This window comes from Chelonoidis abingdonii, chromosome 22, assembly GCF_003597395.2.
Source record: "Chelonoidis abingdonii isolate Lonesome George chromosome 22, CheloAbing_2.0, whole genome shotgun sequence".
Lineage (NCBI taxonomy): Eukaryota > Metazoa > Chordata > Testudines > Testudinidae > Chelonoidis > Chelonoidis abingdonii.
The window spans coordinates 6,193,329-6,212,245 of NC_133790.1; the positions used below are offsets into that span (position 1 = coordinate 6,193,329).

At 49.7% G+C, this 18,917-nt stretch overlaps 1 protein-coding gene across 1 annotated transcript; it reads left to right on the top strand.

The window, feature by feature from the left end:
* The first annotated feature begins 10,161 nt into the window (after positions 1-10,161).
* Positions 10,162-17,080, top strand: MYL2 (myosin light chain 2). Its single transcript, XM_032800625.2, has 7 exons — positions 10,162-10,269; positions 11,418-11,507; positions 12,967-13,042; positions 13,881-13,985; positions 15,347-15,422; positions 15,536-15,584; positions 16,785-17,080. Exons 1-7 carry the CDS (start codon positions 10,267-10,269, stop codon positions 16,881-16,883), a joined length of 498 nt encoding a protein of 165 aa, XP_032656516.1. The 5' UTR covers positions 10,162-10,266; the 3' UTR covers positions 16,884-17,080.
* Positions 17,081-18,917: the final 1,837 nt, after the last annotated feature.

Genomic DNA, 18,917 nt, shown 5'->3' on the forward strand with positions numbered 1-18,917 from the left:
GAGATGCAGACAGTGGAAGCCCGCATGCTGTAGGAACTGGCAACATTCCTGAGGCTCTCGGCAGTCCGTGTGCCTGAGTCATGGTAACTTAGCTCTGAGGTAGCACTTTACACATACCAGCACCTTCCCACCAGTGGAGGGGCACATAGCAGTGATGACAGTTTTCTGTGCGCTGTGCCTTTAAATTTCTGAGGGCGCTGTCCATCCGCAAGGCAGCTGCCATTTAGCCAGGCAGAGGGGGTGCAGCATGCCGCAGGCAGCAGCACACCCTGGGCTCGCTCCTGGAGAAAGGGCTCAGCTCCTTTTTGCTGTTTCCTGTTTGCCTTATGCTAAAATCCAAGCCATTCTGAATGGAAGTCTGAAGCAGTTCTTTGTGTATAGAAAAACGTAAGCCCTTTGCGAGCCTCAGTGTTGGCCAGTGGAGCCCCACAACACCCTGTAAGGTAGAAAGAGAAGGGCTATTGGCACACCTGACAAGTGGGGAAACTGAGGCAAAGTGAGTTTAAGTAGAAAGACTTTTACCACCCACTCCGTATTGCCAGTCTAACATGGGGGCTGGGGTTTGCCTGCCTGTGAAGCAGCAGAAGCTGGTCTGGAGACTGGATACCAGGCTCACTGTTAGAGTGGGGTGAGAAATGGTTTTCCTGTCCCATGAGAATTTGAAATTTGAAATTTTCCTGACCTGAATCAAGATGAAAAGTCGAAATCTCAAAAATGTCCATGATCTCAAAATCTGAAGACCATTTCAGATCAGGTCAATCAAAGTGTTTTGATTCGATTTAGTCCCTTTGAACATTGCCTTAACCTTAAATTAACATTCAATTTCTAAATGAAAAGCCATTTGGAACCAAAAGAGGGGTGGGCTGGAGAGGAGTCATAACAGGAGTTCCCAGATGGCTCTGGGAGAAGAAGACGGGATGGGTGAGAGGACACAGGAATTAGAGCAGTGGTGAGTTATTAAGAGTGCCAGGTAGCAGTTCGGCTTGAGCCCTGGTTTGTCTGATTTCAAGCCCAGATGTGACCGTTACAGGGCTTGCAATCCGGCCAGGACAGACTGAGGAAAGTTGCAGAGGTGAGGAAAGTAGAACTGGAAAGGGAAAGACACTTGCAGCGCCGTCTGTATCATGGAGAGGGCATGCACTGGGCCAGGCCTGGTTCCCTTTTGCTAGAAACATGCACAAGGAGTGTCAGGCTGCATCACCCAATGCAGGAGGGGAGCTGAAATTCTAGGGTAGCAGCTCAAACACCAAGTACTGGTAGTTTTGTGAATCCACAAGCAGTTCAAGGGTGTGAGAAACTCCCAATCCTCTGAGCTTTCTTCAGCCCGGACTTGGCCCGCTGCTGAACAGAAGGCCCCAGCCTGAGGACTCAGCTGAAGCCACTGCGTGCTGCCCCCTGATATTTATAGATTTTACCTAATGCTGCAAATGAAGGTGATTGCACATGGGGCCACTTAACCTCTCTGAACTCTGGAGGAGAGGCTGCGTCCGAACTTTGATTAGACATAAAGCTTTCTGAGCTCACCCCGTCCCATCTATGCCATGGGAGAGCTGCCAGGGACCTGGGCTCCAGTGTCTTACACAAAGCATGCATGCCCATTGCATCTGCAAATTTCTGCCTGGGGCACTCAGACTGAGCATTGCTCTGATGCTTGCTAAAGAATGAATGGCCCAGTCATTTCCTCCCACACCAGATAAAATCTCAGTTGACCCAGGGACTTGACAGTACCTGGGATAAACCACAGTACAGTGGACCTGGTGCAGTCTAAATATATCGGCTAATGCTGGGACTGCTCTTTGAAGGCGGAAGGTTCTGTTACTGGATGAGATTGCACAGGGCTAGGAGTCAGGACTCCTGGGTTTTACTCCTGACTCTGCAACCGACTCACTGAGTGACCCTGGCCAAGAAGTCCCTGCCCCTTTCTCTGCCTCTGGTTCCCCAGCTGTAAAATGGGGTTAATGACCCTGGCCTCAGAGAGTCACATGGAGACTGAATTCATTAGGCTTTGTAAATTGCATCAAGATCCTCTGCTTGGAGCTGGGCAGAGGCTGCTACCCTTGCGTGTTTCCAAGATGACTGATTCATGTCAGGGCCTGAGACACTATTTCAGAGGGGAAGGGAGCAAAACCCAGGCTGAATGGGTCAGAGGGTGCAGAATGGGAGGGAACCAGCTACTCCCCAGCATCCACAGAAGCCCCTCCATGGGTGCATGGGGACGCTTGGAGGCAGCGTGTTGGGGCTGCATCAGGAAAACAGCTTCTGAGCCTCAGCAGAAGCCTGCCTGGGAGTTAACAAGCTGAGAACTGTACCTGCTTGGAGGGAGTGGGGTGAACAGGTGCTGGGGCTGGGGGAGCGCGAGCCAATGGCAGCTCATCTACCGAGGCAGCTGTATTGTCATTGGGCAAAGAAGAGATGAGAGATCCTCCACCTCTCTGCAGGGCGGCTTGGCCCCTATTCCACAGGGTCTCCAGGCTGCAATCCTTAGAAACCCTCCCCACTCAATACATCCAGGGGAAGGACTTCTCCCCTCCTGTGGGCTGTATCATAGGCAGGGAGAGCAGGCCCTGACTGCTGAATAGCTGCAAGGTTAACAAGCCCGGCCATGATCGAACCCTGACCAAAGACCGTTCCCCTGGGACACTGAGTCCCTGCTTGCCAGCAGCCCCCGCATACTGGGAACATGCCCTCCATTCACATGGAGCCTTGGCAGACAACAATCCGGTCTCTCATTATGTTTCACCAACAGAGGGCCCCCGAAGAGCAGGGATGGGATCAAGAATTTGCTTTTGTTGTCGATTGTTTGCTGGGAATATAGATAGTCCTGTTGCCCTTCTGGTATCACCGCTGAGATTCATTCTAGCACTGGGATTTTAACCCCTTCCTGAACACAACATGCAGAGTGGAGGTGGGAGTGACAGCGCGCCTTGCTCAGAGCCTTTCGTGTGTTATGAGCACGGGGGAATTACAATGTCGTGTGCCCTGGTTTGTAGTAGTCAGAACCCGTCTCTGTCTCTCCTCTCTCTTTTTACACTAAAATTCTGACAATAAATCACCTGAAGGTTCTGAACTCCAACCTGCTTTTCACGGGAGAAGTCGGCTGTTGGCCTAAAGCTTTGAGCCAGGTGCATATGTATTAACAAGGAAAAGAGGCAGAATCCAGCACCACTTTAGGAACTATTCTCCCTCCTTGAGCCAGGATGTGTCTTCACCTGGTTTCTGTACCGTTGTGATTTGAAAGTCCTGGGCTATGAACTATTTTTTATGAACCTATTTCTGCTGGGGTCATCAAACACACAGACTAACTCTGAAAAGGAAAATATCAGTTCAGAAGCCTCAGAGGGCCAAAGTCACTTTAAAGAGAGGTTCTGGATATAGCAAACTGGTGACTGTCACAGTTTTAATAATTCACTTCCTTGTGTAAAGTTTCTGCACCCTGTGTTCTGACTCCTGACCTTCGCTGGCACCCCAGCCCCGGCCTGAACTATAAATGTGTTCCTATTGACACAGAGGGGTTACTTCCCTCATGCACTAGCTGATCGGACAAGACAAGAATGTCAGTTTCTGATACCTGATGGGCAAAATGAAATCCCCACATATATGCCATGCATGCACCTGTTGGTTAGCACTAGTGGGAAAATGGTGACATAATACTGCCCTCTCCTGGGATTCAGGGGTAATACAGCCCGAAGGCTGGTGTTGGGGCTTCCTGTTGAACCTTGGAGACTCCAGTGTTCCAAAAGCAAGGCAGGTTCCACGTGGCATTTTTCTACATGCCATTCACACCCTAGGTGCATGCACGGAGGGGCCACGGCCTGGAAGCCTTTCCCCAAACCTCTCAAAGTGCAGGGGTCTGGATGAAATGGGACTCAGAGCCGAACTCCTCCAGCCTCACCTGAAAAGTGATATCTTTGTAAAATCAATGAGATTTTTGCATAAATGGAGATTCAGACAACCCTAGAAACTTGCCCAGAGCCCACCGATCTCAACGCAGGAGGCGCTGGCAAGGCCAAGAACCACACCAGTTCCTGCAGCAACTGCAGGGCTCATCAGAAGTCACTTTCACAAAGAGGGGAATTTAGGGACGCAGAGAGGGGGGTGAGCTGGATTGCCCTTGGAACTGTGCTAAATGCCATGGACTCCGCAAGGACAGTGAAAAATGCACTTGCCAATACCCATGAGGAGCTGAAAATGGTTCACCGTGTTTCTCATAGGCCTTCCCTTCAGTCACCATGGGAGGGCTCTGAGAAGACATGGGCGGGGGTCCAGATCCTGAGCTCAGGCTCTGCTGCCCAGGACATGGGCTGATTCCTGCAAAACGTGAAACCGAAGCTTTATCAGCCACAAGTCCTCAGCTGGCCGTGGCATTGCCCTTTGACCAGCACAGCCCCTCTCACCACATGGGGGTATTGGTTCAGTACCAAGTCAAAGGGAAGATCGTCACCTACTGGATCCCCAGTACCACTTCCAGCAGCATTCTGGCTTTTCCCTGTTGGTCTCCCAATCCTACTTAGCTTATAAAATCTCACAGATCACAGCCAATTGGAGTATGGCTGTGGCAGAAGAAGGATAGTCCAGTCATTAAGGTTTGGGATTTGAAAAACCCAGGTTCAGTTCCCATCTCTGCCGCAGACTTCCAGTGTAATCATGGGCAAATCACTTAGTAGTGCTCTGCCTCAGTTTCCCCATCTATAAAATGGGGATAATAACATTGTCCTACCTCACAGAAGTGTTGTGAGGATAAATGTGTTAAAGGCTGTGAGGTATTCAACTACTGATGTAATGGTGAGCCTGACGTATTTGCATGCAGGTGAGTCACACGGAAGCAGATGAACTGTCCTCTATATGGCAAGATTCTGCACGAGTGGCTTTGTTTGGAATGAGTGTGTCTATAATAGCTGGCAAGAGTTTGTTCTTTTACAGATTCTCATCATTATCATAGCAGAGGCTGGGGGCACAGGTCTGGGGCTGCGATAGAACATTTTCCTGACAGTTTTGCTTTAATGAGGGCCCTGAATTTGTCCTGCTCCTCTGTGACTAATACAGTGCCAGCTGCAGACACTTTGTAGACTTGGCTCTTACTTCTGATCTTTCTCCCCTTCTCTTTCATCCTCACAGTCACCCCAAAAAAACAGGGCAAGTCGTTAAATCCTGACACATGATCAGACTTCGGTGGGAGTTCTGCCCAAATAAGGGCTGAATATCGACTTAAGGACTCGGTCCGAATGCCCCGTTTAAGAGTTTATTCTTATACCATCTCTTTGTCTTACTTGGTTAGCCTCTTAGCTATTTAAATCTCTTTTCCAGTGCCCTGGCTCAGGGCCAGAATAGCTTCTATGTTAGCACTGCTCTTCAGTTCACAACCCCCCTATTCCATAAAGGAAAGGGGACACTGTCCATTTTGCTTTAGCCATTTGACTTTTCTCATGGAATGCAGTTCTGTCTTCTGGTTTTCTCCTGTTCACCACAGTGGGGACCAGATTTCACCTGTACTGACCCAACTTCTTCCCTGGGTCTTTTCTGAGCCTTTCGTTATGTTCGGCTCTGTCAACTGACCCTATAACAAATGCCATCTTGGAATAAGTGGAATAGCATGCAAGGCCTTTAAAGCCAATGTGCATTGTGAGCTAGCTTGCAGAGGCAGCCAGGCAGAGGAAGGTGTCATTGAGAAGCGGCTGTCAGGGTATTAAAAACGATATTCAAAGCCTTTTGGCAAACTAGGACAATCTTGCAATCAAGAAGCTAGCTCATCTTACCGCAGCCCTTGAACTCCAGGGGATCTGGTTTCTCAAGTGCTTATTAAATACTGTTCCCTTTTGTTTCCAAAAGCGTTGTAACCTTCTAGCTTCCCTGGAGGAGGAGTGTTCCCTAAGCCGTATGCCACTGGAAGGGAAGGCTGCAGTACTACCTATTGCCTCTGGAGATCTGGATGTAACTAGACTAGGTCTCCCATCAGGGTAGGTCATAAATAACGTCACTGAAGTCAGTGAACTTCAACTCCATTAAGTCACCTGAAAGGTGCCACCATTAAGCGGAATTACTGTTCTCATTAAGCGACAGTCATTGCTGACAAGACTCTTTAGGCTTAGATCAGTTCCCTAGTACATAACCCAATTTAAATGCAGCCCACCATAAAAAAGTGTTCAGCTCTGTCATCTTTCTCCCCGGAAGGCTTGACAGTATCCCATACCGTGTATCGCTAACATAGACTCAGTGCAAGTTCTAAAACAATAATCTGGGAAGAACATTATTCGTTCTCTGGTACCAGAGCATAGTCATCATGTTGTTAAGGATTTAAATGCAGAAGTTTATCCCTTCCCCCCTCTGCCCCCATCTCTCCCTCCCGTGTACCTGGCTGTCGTAGGGCGTGTGTCAGGAAATGTACAGTAAAGTTGTCACAGTGGGACACCTAGTGACACCTCATTTTAACATGACATTCAAACAGCATTTTAATCTCGAATCATGGACTAGCCACCAAAACAGCCATTTCTTACAGAGTAGAAACAATTCAATTCTTCTCTGACTAGTGTGACCAGATGTCCCGATTTTATAGGGGCAGTCCTGGTATTTGGGGCTTTGTTTTATATAGGCACCTATTACTCCCGCCCCCATCCCAGTTTTTCACACTTGCTGTCTGGTCACCCTATCTCTGACTGCCGAAATCTTCTCTCCCATCTCCCTTCCTCTCCAGGCTGCCAGAACCTTGTAACACCAAGAAGAGCCTGGGCAGCTTGCCCGGAGACCCAGGGCGTCCCCTGCTTTTAGACATAAATATTGATACATTATTTAATGAAAACTGAGTGCCCATCATTGTAATAGCTGCTTGTACTTGACAGATGAAGAGAAATTGCTTGCTGGTCAGTTTCCTAAGCAATGAGACCTGCAATTGATCAGCTCTGGCCTCACTCTGAAGTTGCAGGGGAAACAGTGGGTGGGCACAGCCTGCAGTTTAGTACACTACAAGCTACATTTGGCCCTTCAGCTACACCCTGGAAGATCTCTGCCTTAACCCTGCATTTGCCAGCAGTGGAAAGGGAATTTCAGTTGCAAAATTTCACCACAGCAATTTACATTTGTAGTACAGCTAATTGGGAAAATGTGGATTTCAGTGTATTATGCTATATTACAAAATACGTTAATTTTTAAAGGCAGGGAGCTTGTTCTCAATGTCTAGGGAGTCCTAAATCCTGAGACACCCAGAAAATTCCCTGTTTAATGTTCATAACATGAAGGAACATAAGGAATTCCCCACACTCTGGGGAATATCTCAGAATGCAATAAAAGCACGTTTGCTTTATATTTTTTCCCATGGAAAACAACAAAATCAGAGATTTGTGATGATTGTCTGAATAGATCACTCAGGTTTGAATTTCTTAGTGAGAGAGAGAGAGAGAGAGAAAGTGTGTGTGTGCGTGCATGCGCACAGGTATCTGGATGGGAATCATAGAATATCAGGGTTGGAAGCGCCCTCAGGAGGTCATCTAATCCAACCCCCTGCTCAAAGCAGGACCAACCCCAACTAAATCATCCCAGCCAGGACTTCGCCAAGCCTGACCTTAAAAACCTCTAAGGAAGGAGATTCCACCACCTCCCTGGGTAACCCATCTTTAGTTAACCTGCTGTAGTTTGCACTCCCTGGTTTCAGACAGGACGGGAAGCACAAGCAGACTCGACAGGAGAGGCTGACCCCAGGAAGCCCTGGAAACCTGCGAGAAACCTCTTTCTTTACACTGGCACCTTTTGAATGGTCTGAGCTCGGCAACCTAACAGACCTGAACCTCCATGTCTTTGAGACTGGCCAGACGCTAGCTTATGTGCTTCTCTCTTTGTGGCCCCGGGCCCCACCTCGGCCCCTTTCTCACACTATAGCCAAATGTTCTACATGCTCCTCAAACAGCTTGGGTAAAACCGTCAACCAGCTGTGAACTGCCTCCCCATGGGGCCCAATGGGCCAAAGGCAGCATTCCCCATTCAGGCAATTCCAGCCGGAGCTGGGCAAGCTCTGAGGTTCCAGCTGATTTTAGGCACTCCCCAGGGGTCTGGGAGCATGGAGAAGCATGTCCGCCCATTTCTCCAGTCCTTCCCTATTCACAATGTCTCCAACAAACTGACAAGTGTTGAAAGCAACTTTGCCCGGGTGTCTGGCATCCAGTGGATGGCAATGTGAAAAGCTCTGGCCTTTATATAGCCCCAGGGTCTTAGGACTCTTGACAAACAAGTTCAGCTGTAACAATGCCATTTTCACAGGGCGGCACAGGGGACACCGGAGTAGCAGCTGTTGTTTGCATCTTAGATCCTGTAAGAAAAGAATCTGCCGGGGCGGCTAAGACAGCTGAGAGCCGGGAGGGGATCTGCAGGACATTGTTTAACCAAGAGTGTCATTTCAACTCCATTGTACAAATATGTCTGCATCACATGATGGACTTCATGGGGTGGGGAGGAGATCAAATTTACAGGCTAAATATATGAAGAGGGGAAAAAATGGTTACCGATGAGTTCAGCTTTGTGAGTCGATGGCTCCTTGGGCTAGTGAGACCCAGATGAGATGTAGCCTGTCCAGCTGGGAGGAGGATCCATCATCTCTCACCTTCAGTAGCCTCTGCTACAGCTGTCTGTTCTTCCAGGACAAATCAATTGTAGCAGCAAAGTGCAGCCATGTCTGGGGTGAAACACAGCAACGCTAGCTGAAAATGAACGGAAGACAGCGGGTTAATAACTGCACTGCAGTATGCTGGAGTTAAAGTCATAGGCGTGCAGCATAACTGGGTAGCAGGTGGGTGCCCATTAATAAGGATCAGTAAGAGGGCATGGAAGGGCACTGTCCCATTCATGGCTCTGAGGGTCAGCGCTGCGCAGCTTCAAGAGGGCTGCCCTAACCTGTGTGGGGCCAAACCAACCCCCAGCAGCTCCAGGATGGGGGAGGCATGAGCCACCTCCTCAGGGTCTTATGCCAGGCACCTGTGCAGGGCTGAATCTGGCCCAGCAGCTCTTTGGATGTGTGGCTGCTTTGTTATGGTCCTTCACTGTAGCTATGCCCGTTCGTGGTTCTGCAGCTCACCTAGGAACGTAATCCCAGCTGCACTGGCTGGGCCAGGCTCCACCCTCACTGACAGCCAAGCATTGACCTCAGCAGCTCCAAAATAGGACCATGAGATGGGGCCTATAGGGACAGTGATCCCTGGGGGCAACCGGAGGGGAAGCAGGAGGGAGCAAGCCCCCTTCCATCAGGGAGACCAGAGACAGCAGCAGCTGGAGCTTGGGGTCCCTCATCACCATCAGGCAGATGGGTGGGGCAGGAGGTCCTCAGCCCCTCAGCAAGGATCCAGTTGAGAAAGCACCTACCCCTCCACCCCAAACAAAGGGATCTGGCCCATCCCACCCTGCTGGTGCCAAGCAAAGGGCTACCTCAGCCCTGGTGCAGTGGCAGCTCACACCACCTGGGCCGTGGGGGCCTTTGGGCAGACATGGATAGAGATGTGTGATTGCTGTGTTGTGACAGCTGCCACATTCCATCCCAGAGGGGGCTGCATTTGTGTAGTGAATGCTAAGAATCCCAATGTGTGTGGTTGGTGAAGCACTCTGGGATCTCCCAGGGTGGAAGGTGCTATCTCAGAGGCAGATCTGGATGAGCAGATTGATGTATCTCACTGTGCACAGAGGTCACCTCTAGCTCTATAATGAAAGAAAACAAAACCCTCTATCTGAATACTCCTGAAGTGTGGGGAGGGGGATGAAGTTCAAACCCTGGTTCAGATCTGACATTCACTGCACAGAACCTTCTTGATCTGCAGGCCAGATCTTCAGCTGCAGTAAATCAGCGCAGCTCTGTACGTCTGTATAGACAGAGATCCCTAGCTACCGGAATATATTGCTTCTAGCGTGCTTATCTCATTCCCAGCAATCCATTGACAAACACAGGCGTCACTCATTCTGCACAAGTTGCACAGCAGGACTCGTGTCAACATCTTCAAAGTGGCAGCCACACAGCCTGCTAGCATTTCGCTAACCTTGAAAACCTCTGTGTCTCACATGTCACACAGTGACAACAAGCTGTTATTCAAGATGAGAGCGAGACAAAGACAGACAGACAACAGGGCTGGGGGCGGCGGAGGTGGCAGCTAACTTACCTATTACAGCCAAAAGTGGGCATGCGTTTATTTTTAAACTGCACTGGGCTGTATTTATTGTTTCAGCGCAGAGCGGCCTAGGGGATTGTCTTTTGAATTCCTCTTGCAGGAACATCAGGGGCCGTGCAAAGCAACTCCGGTGATGGTGAGTAACGCAAGTGGGCAGCTGCGGGAATGACAGTCAGCGGTAGGATTCTTTACTAGGCGCATCTCTAGCAATCAGTGAGAGAGAGACGCTTTAGTGCCCTAATGGCACACACATGCTTTATAGCTCCTGGTCTAGGGGTATTTAATTCACTGGTGCCACACAAATAGCAGCCGCAAAGTGGAGGGTTTTTTCTTCTGGGTTAACTGCTGCCCTGTCTTCAAATCTAGAATTAAACAAAGCTTGCAAGATGGGACTGAGCACCTTTTAAGGTCAAATTGGAATTCTTTCCCCTCACCCATGCACCTTCTAGGAAGTACATCTCCAGCCCTCTATTTAAATCTTGTTATTATTATTATTTGTATTTTGTAGTACCTAAGAATACCAGACACACACTCTCTCCATGGGGTCGCTTACAAATCTGTGATTTTTATTTAAAAGAAAAAGATCATAGCAGATCACGTGTGCCGCTAAGGTAGAAAGGATCAAAAGTTCTCAAGAAGGTAGAAACTGTAACACGTGTGTCAAAACATTTCCTGTTTAAACCGCAAGAATCAGAATCAACTAAATTCTGGGTTTCATCTTCTTTGATGTAGGAAAGGGCAGATTTTAGAGCATTTTAATGTGTAGCCATTGCAGTAACATCATTCTTAACAAAAAGTGTGAAACGGTGATAAAGCTCAGAATAGCTACAGCCATTGCATGAAATCTCCGAGATGTGCTTAACTATCTTTTCCACTCCCAGGGTCCTGAATGTCTATTGTTACAAGCGGAGATTTCTTTGCTTTTACTTCTCAGCCAAATGTCATTTGAACCGCGGCAGGCATCACACAGTAGTGTGGCTAGTCATTTTTCACGTCGCTTCCCCACTAATCAGTTTGGTGAAAAGCATGAGAAGCCCAAGAAACTGAGCTCTCCCCTACCTTGTGAGAAGAAATAATAACTCCCATCACTAAAGAACAGTATGTACTTTACCCCACACTTCTTCTGAGCTGAGAAACAGAGGATCATTTCAAGAGCTGAAGTGCACCAGTAGGCAGCAGCCCTTAGCTATTCATAAAGATTTAGGAATAAATTCAGAGTAGTTTAAATTTATTCCACATTGAAAAATACAGTGAGTTAATGATAGCATGCTTGAATTCCCCAAGGCACCCAAGAAAGCTAAGAAGAGATCAGAGGGAGCTAATTCCAATGTCTTCTCTATGTTCGAACAAACACAGATCCAGGAATTCAAAGAGGTAAGTGGCCTTTGTTGCAATGACCATGAAGGGTAAAGCCAAGAATCACCAATGCGGTGGTAGCATCAAACTTTTCCTAAATGCTTTTAGCTTCGGCGATGTTGGATTTGGAACAAGAGTCATAGAAGCTCATTTAAAAGACAACTGCTTTATTGGGGGGAAAAAACTTAATTCAACTACATAATCAAATATGGAGTCTTCGCTCAACTTCACCATACTGCACCCCCAGAAGAGTGAGTGACAAGACACTCAGCCAATGGCACGCAAGACAGCAGCCCTGTATAATCTGAGCAAATTCTCATTGGTTGAGCTGTGACTATGAGGCAGGGCATTCTTCCCGAGAACTGGTTAACCCTTTCCTGGGTGTTATTCACATGGTTACACATTTTCAGGTCTTAAAAGTTACCCACTGAGAGTCTTTGGACGTGATGATAACGTGGGGCTTTCTCTAGCTGAGTGTATCCATGTTCTTCCGAGTACGATAACCGAGGGCAAGGCAGTGACCAAAACTGAACTCCTGCGTTCTGGGGAGCATGGGAGCCAGTTGGGGCAGGTGACCTCATGCTAGGGAACTCCGCAACCCCTGTGCTCCACAACGCCTTCTCCTGGCTGATTCCTCCCCCAGCCCCACTCGCTGGCTCATCTATCAGGTACCATAGGACTCTTTGTCTCCCTACCCAATGTCATCGTTACCCTAACCTTTGGCTGCTGGCAGAGTGGTTAGACAGCTCCAGGCCTACTGGGGAGGCTTCTATTAAACTAGAGAATAGGTACCATGTGGGAGAGAACATCTCTCCCTCTCCCTCCCCCCCAAACACGAGGACTCCTACAGAAAGAATTCTCCTACCTCTAGTGACACCTTAGGGATAATCTCCCACCCCATGGGTCCTGCTCCCTGGCTGAGCTTTTGGACAGGGAGATCTGCTCTCTTCTAGCTGATTAGCTGCAAGGTCCATCAATCAGAGAGGCCCATCCCCTGCTAGCATTCTCAGTGCATCTTCTAATGTCATTCTCATGAGCACGGTTGTCAGCTGGGCTCCAAAGACATTACCAATTGATCACATTAGGGTGAGGAGGTTGGGTGGAGACACCTGCTCTGCAGGGGGGCAGTTTTGGGCAGCTGAGTAATGCCTCAGCCCGCATCACGGAGCCACTCCCAAAGGGGCTCGGAGAGCAGCTTCCAGCCCTGCACCACTGGGGCCCCTAACCAATGTTGCTGAACAAGAGCGTCTCTTTGGGCCCAATCCTGAATGCTGCTGGAAGACCTCGCCTCCACTCCCACTGGCGTAAATCACTGTGAGAGGCAGGTGCAGGTACAGCTGTGAACAAACACAGTTACCGTCGTGGCTTATGCCCGCTGACACACCACAGTTCCTAGCCAGAGGGAGCAATATTACGCTCTGCGGGAGCTGGGGGTTATTGTTCAGCACGCTGCCATTTCCCTTTCTCAGCTTTCCAGGCATTCACCATCATGGATCAGAACCGGGACGGCTTTATTGACAAGGCAGATCTGAGAGATACGTTTGCTGCAGTGGGTAAGCCTGTACCTTAAAACACCCCTCCTTCCCCCCAGAAAAGGCTTTGATCGTGTTAGACTAATTATTAGATAAGAAATCAATGACTCTGCTTTCCATTTCATTCAATCCCTGGTTAATTGGATCTTCCATTTCCTCTGCTCAAAACCACAGGACCCAAAATCATTTCTGTTACAAAGACCAGAATGTTTTACCTTCAGAACATGTTTGATCAGTGTGGATCATTTTTTAGGCTGACATTGTTAAATAATTTAGGTCCTGGCTAGAGAAAATGGTTATTAAATTAATGAGGGCCCAATTCCACCAGCCTTACTGCTGTTGAGTAGTACCTCACTCTATGAGTAATCTTGCTGGATTACGTGATTTATGAGAATTATGCACCTCCTTGGAGAAACATAAGGCCTGGTGTGACAGCATTGTAATCCAAAGAGGATCAGGCTCTGTTTTTGTAGCTCTATGGATGACAATATGCAGGTGTTTGGTTCTGTTCATTTTACTGACAAAATGTAGGTGGGAACTAATTCAAGAAGTACCATGGTGGAGTTCTGTGATGTTCCCTAGACTCATAGAAATCAGCGCTGGAAACACCTCAGTCAGTGCAGGATTCCTCCCTATGATATATTTTCTAGTGCTTTGTCTGGTCCAGTTCTCTTTCTCTCCAAGGATGGAGCATTCCACTCCCCTGGGGAGACTATTCCCGTGGTAAAAAACGTACCTTTTCTATGTCTTTTAACTCATCCATAGGCTCCGTTGTGCAAAAAATGGGCTCATGTACCTTGAGATATGCATAAAGTTTAATCCATGTCCCAGGTGATTTATCTTTTTGTTTCTTGTCTAGGTCGTTTGAATGTAAAAAATGAAGAACTCGATGAAATGATAAAGGAGGCTCCTGGACCAATTAACTTTACCGTATTCCTGAGCATGTTTGGAGAAAAGCTCAAGGGTGAGATGAGAAAGGGGGACGACATGAGTGGAGGGATGGTCTGGTGGCTGTTACAGCACTTGTGGGGGCACGAGAACTGGGCTGTATACCTGGGCTGTGCCACAGACTCCCTGTGTGACTTGGGCAAGTCACTTAACCTTTCTGTGCCACAGTGGCCCATCTGTAAAACAGGGATAATGACCCTGCCCTGCCTCACAAGGGATGCTAAGACTTAGCGTGTTGAGATCCTCAAAGTGAAGATGTTAGGAAAGGGCAATGTATATTAAAGCATAAAGCAGCTTTATTTGCGGTTGCTTCCCAAGGACCTGATCCTGCGCTCAGTGGGCACTTTTGCATGTATTTAAGGGGGCTTTGGCTCAGGACCTAGGAGTCAAATCACCCTCTTCCCCCCAGACAAAGACAGAAGGTGAAAACGTCCCAAAGCCATTCCTTGAAGTTTCTCCTGCATCCTTCCCTCAGCCTTGTGGGGCAGACAATGGCAAAGACAGGGTGATGGGGTGTTGCCAGTCAAAGGCTCATACACAGGATATCCCCAGCAATCTGTGCACCTAGGTGTAATGTACACAACAATTGCTTCTATTCATTTTCAGCCTCCTCTACACTACAATATTCCCAGTTCTGCCCCTAGCCAAGGTTGGGTGACCTTGAGCAAGTCGCCACTGCTTTGTGCCTCAGTTTCCCCATCTGTCAAATAGAGATAGCAATGCTTACATCTTTGGGAAGCACCCTGGGGCCTCCAGATGAGACACACTCTCTAACAGCTGCCCACACCACTCGTGCCACACACTTCGGTGCCACAGACGCCAGGTGTGCTGATGTGAACTATTGTGGCTATTTGCTGCCTAAGACCTGACAAGTTTTCAGGAGAGGATGTTCCCTAGAGCAGCAGCTTGTCTGTGACTCTAAGTCCCTCCCGCCCAGCAGCCATATCCCCTCACCCATTGTGCAACCCGAGCTATGTGATCTCAGTGCAGAATTCCTTCAGGCCACAGAGCCCCTGGCTCCTCTGAGACTGGCATGCTATAAATACACTGGGTAGATCAGCTACATATTGAGAGCGGAGAGGGGCAACATGAATGTGCATCTGTTCCTCTCTATGCCATGGTGGTCCTGAAAGCAGGGGGTGAGTAGAGATACATCAGTCGTTGCTGTGCATGGTGGTGGCAGAACAGGGCAGACCGATCTGCAGACGCCTCCCTGCAGGGAATGAGCTTTCTCGCCCACAGAGCCTCTGTTTCCCGGGGGATGTCACAGGATCTGCCATCCCCCTCCCCAAAGGGAATGCTACTTTCCGGTGCTGCCCACTGCAGAGACAATCCCTGCTCCGTGCCAGCAGTGATTGCGTGTGCTCCCCATTGCAGGTGCTGATCCAGAGGAGACGATCCTGAACGCGTTCAAGGTGTTTGACCCCGAGGGCAAAGGCCTGAAATCTGACTAGTAAGTACAGAGCAGCGATTGGGGTGTGCATGGGGCCGGAGGTGGGGGAGAGCTGCTCTGGTTTCCTCACACCGTCCCTCCCTCATTCTGACAACATGCTCTTTCATTTGCAGCATTAAAGAAATGCTGATGACCCAGGGAGAGAGGTTCTCCCAGGAAGAGGTATGCATAGGACTCCTTTTCACCTCCATCCTTATACAGGGTGCACCATTCAGCAATGCCTAGCACTGATTTGTTTACTGCACATGCATGGAAAGCAGGCTTAGGCTGCAACAGGTCGGCTTACTGTTCCAGTGTAGAGCACGGGTCCGTGCCTCAGTTTCCTTGCTGTGCGTCAGTTTCCACATTGGTCTGCAGTCTCCCTTTTGTGGCTGGGTGATCTAGTGCTTTGGGCAGGGGGATGAAGCAAGAGCCCGCCCTTATGGGGCAATTACAAGAGTTCAAATGAAACAGTCCTTCCCCTGCCCTGGACTGAACAGTGCCTCAGTGTTTCCCATAGGGGAGTCTCCTCACCTCATGGGGACGATAGGGGAGCCCCTGCCCGGGACCCAGCCCTGGGACCCTGCTGCAACCCCAAGATCATCCTGCTGCACAATTCCCACTGCCGCTTCCTACCACTACCCATACAAATTCTCTCCAGGGCTCACCAAAAAGTCTTCGACAGCCCATTTCTTACTTTTGCTCAGGGTCCTCTCACTGTTCCCCGCAGCCCTCCTGGACAGCCCCCCCAGCTCCCCTACTCCGGGTCTTGCCATGTCCCTGGCCACTCCCATGCTGCCCACAGACAGTCCTTTGGTTGTCCGGCCCTCACGTGATGTGTGGGCTGGGGGCACTGAGCCCAGGTCAGAGCCATGACATGGGGGTCCATCACATCAGGCCATTGCACAAAGTAACAACAATTAAATGAAGCAAATCAGTCTACTGCAACAGAGCCCATCTCCCACAGCCAGCCCCACCCGACATCCTGGGGCCCAGTAGCACTGGGCTTTGGGGGAGTCTGGGAGGTAAATTTCACAGCAGCCCCGTTTCCATAACCAGTCAAACCGAACTCCCTGGATACAAACACCCCCAAAAGGTGAGAATTCAAACCCGGCCCGGATCCACGTCACTATCTCTGTGATGGTCAGGACCAAGCCATCTCTGAATTGTGTCAAGCAGCCCCCAGAGCTGGTCGTGGACCCAACACTGAGCTATAGTGATGAGCGATGGACTGCCATCAGAGCTTCACACGGCACCACGCGTCGCGGTATAGGAGTGGACGGGCAAGAGCCTTCAGTGAAGCTGGGGGTCGGGGCACAGAATTAGTGTAGATCAGGGGCCTTGCAGTTAAGGGAGCGCTAGAGACTTTCCTTTACGTTGCAGATCAACCAGATGTTTGCAGCTTTCCCCCCAGACATCACTGGAAATTTAGACTACAAAAATCTCGTCCACATCATCACACATGGAGAAGAGAAGGATTGAGAACCGGGGTTGCGCTAATTCCTCAGGCACAGTAATGGGGATGGTACCTTGCGACGCTTGCCTCTCCCATGGTTCTGGCTGGGTTTGGCCTTGGTCCCATTCTTGTCTGTTTTTCTATGCAGGAAAATCTTACTGTAACTGGGGAAATCCAGACCTGAATTGTGTCCAAATTAAATGATACATTTTGCAGGAGGAAATCCAGCTTCCTACGTCAATAGTGATAAGGGTCTGTAAAATAAATGCTCTGTCTGCGGCAAACACAACCCTGCAGAGCTCCAAGCTCTCTGTGTGCGGAGGGGGAGGGGGGAGGGGGCTGAGTCACACAAGACTCAGTGAGCCAGATCTAGACAAGGTCACCATCGAAAAATCCCTGCGACTGAATTTCTGAGGACGAGACTCAGTTACAGGAAAGGTGGCGAAGACTTGTCTGAGGTGGGTTGTGCAGCTTGGGCTACAGTGGCACACGGTGCTGCCCTCCAGTGATACCGTTCTCAGTTTGCAGACATCAAACAGCAGAAGCCCAGCAGGGAGGAAATTGGATCATACTGGGTGGCTCGCTGTCAAACTGCCGCTAATCTAATGGTGCACAGTACATCACTGGCATTAGTAAACTTCTCTTACTGGCCAGCATACGCAGACCACTAAAGCTTCTCTTTCTCTCTCTGTGATGGGGATCATGCAAGGCATGGGGTGCTTAAAAGACAAAATAACTAAGGCTCAATTGTGCTTTTGATGGCAATGCAGGGCTACCATGCCCCCTTTTCCAACAGCTACATGACTACAGCTGTTATGAGAAGGTTGCTGCCTTGAGAGCACAAAGACATGCAGTGATTTTACCCTCTCAAACCCACGGGAGCAGGCTCCGTTCATTCACACCCCTCTGGAAACCCCAGGACCGGCGTAGGGGTTTGAGCGCCCTAGGCGCATGGCAATTTCGCCGCCCCGCACACTGCTCCCTCAGCTCTGGTGGAGGTGCTGCAGTAGTGCCTGCGGGAGGTCCACCGGAGCCACGCGAGCAGCCGACCGTCCGCAGCCACGACTGCGGTGGACCAGCGGATCCTCCGCAGTCACGACTGCCGCAGGTCCACTGGAGCCGCCTGCCGCCCCCTCCGGCAAAATGCCGCCCACTAATAATCCTGGCGCCCTAGGCGATTGCCTAGGCCGCCTAAATGCAAGCGCTTGCCCTGGGAAACCTCCCCGCTTCTGCAAAGCGCACAACACTGCTGTCCCACGTGGCTACAAAACCATCACCACCCGAAGTGAGAAATCTTTCCAAGCTACCGCCACCTCTCTGGATCTCCCAGGCATCTTGTCAGAGTCTCCTCTGTCCTTGGAACAGGAACGGTCAGTGAGATCTTCAAAAGCATCTAAGGGTATCAGTGTCTGTTTCACACTGGAAGATCAAGCAGTAGGTAGCAGCCAGGCTGTTTGCTTCCACTTTTGAGCTTTTCTATAGTGATACCAACACCACGTAGTTCTTATACAGAGCTTTTCATGAGTAGATCTCAAAGCACTTTATAAAGGAGGCCAGTAGCCTTATCCTCAGGGCCGGCTTTAAGAAGTGCGGGGCCCAATTCAAACAGTTTTGACAGGGCCTGGCAGGGATGACTTTAAAAAAAACAAAAAACAAAAGAACAATCCCACACATGTAAAAAAACACATGGGGCTTGTACTCACCGGGCGGTGCTCTGAGTCTTCGGCAGCACTTCGGTGGTGGGTCCTTCACTCGCTCCAGGTCTTCAGCAGCACTGAAGGACCCGCCACCGAAGTGCCGCTGAAGACCCGGAGCGAGCGAAGGACCCGCCGCCAAAGTGCTGCTGAAGACCTGGAGTGCCGCCAGGTGAGTAAAAATTAAAAAGGCGCGTCTAGCCAGGGAAGGGATTCTCACTGGGCATGGGGCCCTCTTAGGCGCAGGGCCCAATTCGGGGGAATTGATGGAATAGGCCTAAAGCCGGCCCTGCTTATCCCCATTTTACAGATGGGGAAACTGAGGCACAGAGCCGTGGCCGTGAATTGCCTAAGGTGACTCAGCAG

Coding starts and splice junctions, on each gene's coding strand:
- MYL2 (XM_032800625.2), top strand. Junction 15,423..15,535: donor AAAGGCCTGAAATCTGACTA/GTAAGTACAGAG, acceptor TTTCATTTGCAG/CATTAAAGAAATGCTGATGA. Junction 15,585..16,784: donor AGAGGTTCTCCCAGGAAGAG/GTATGCATAGGA, acceptor TTTACGTTGCAG/ATCAACCAGATGTTTGCAGC.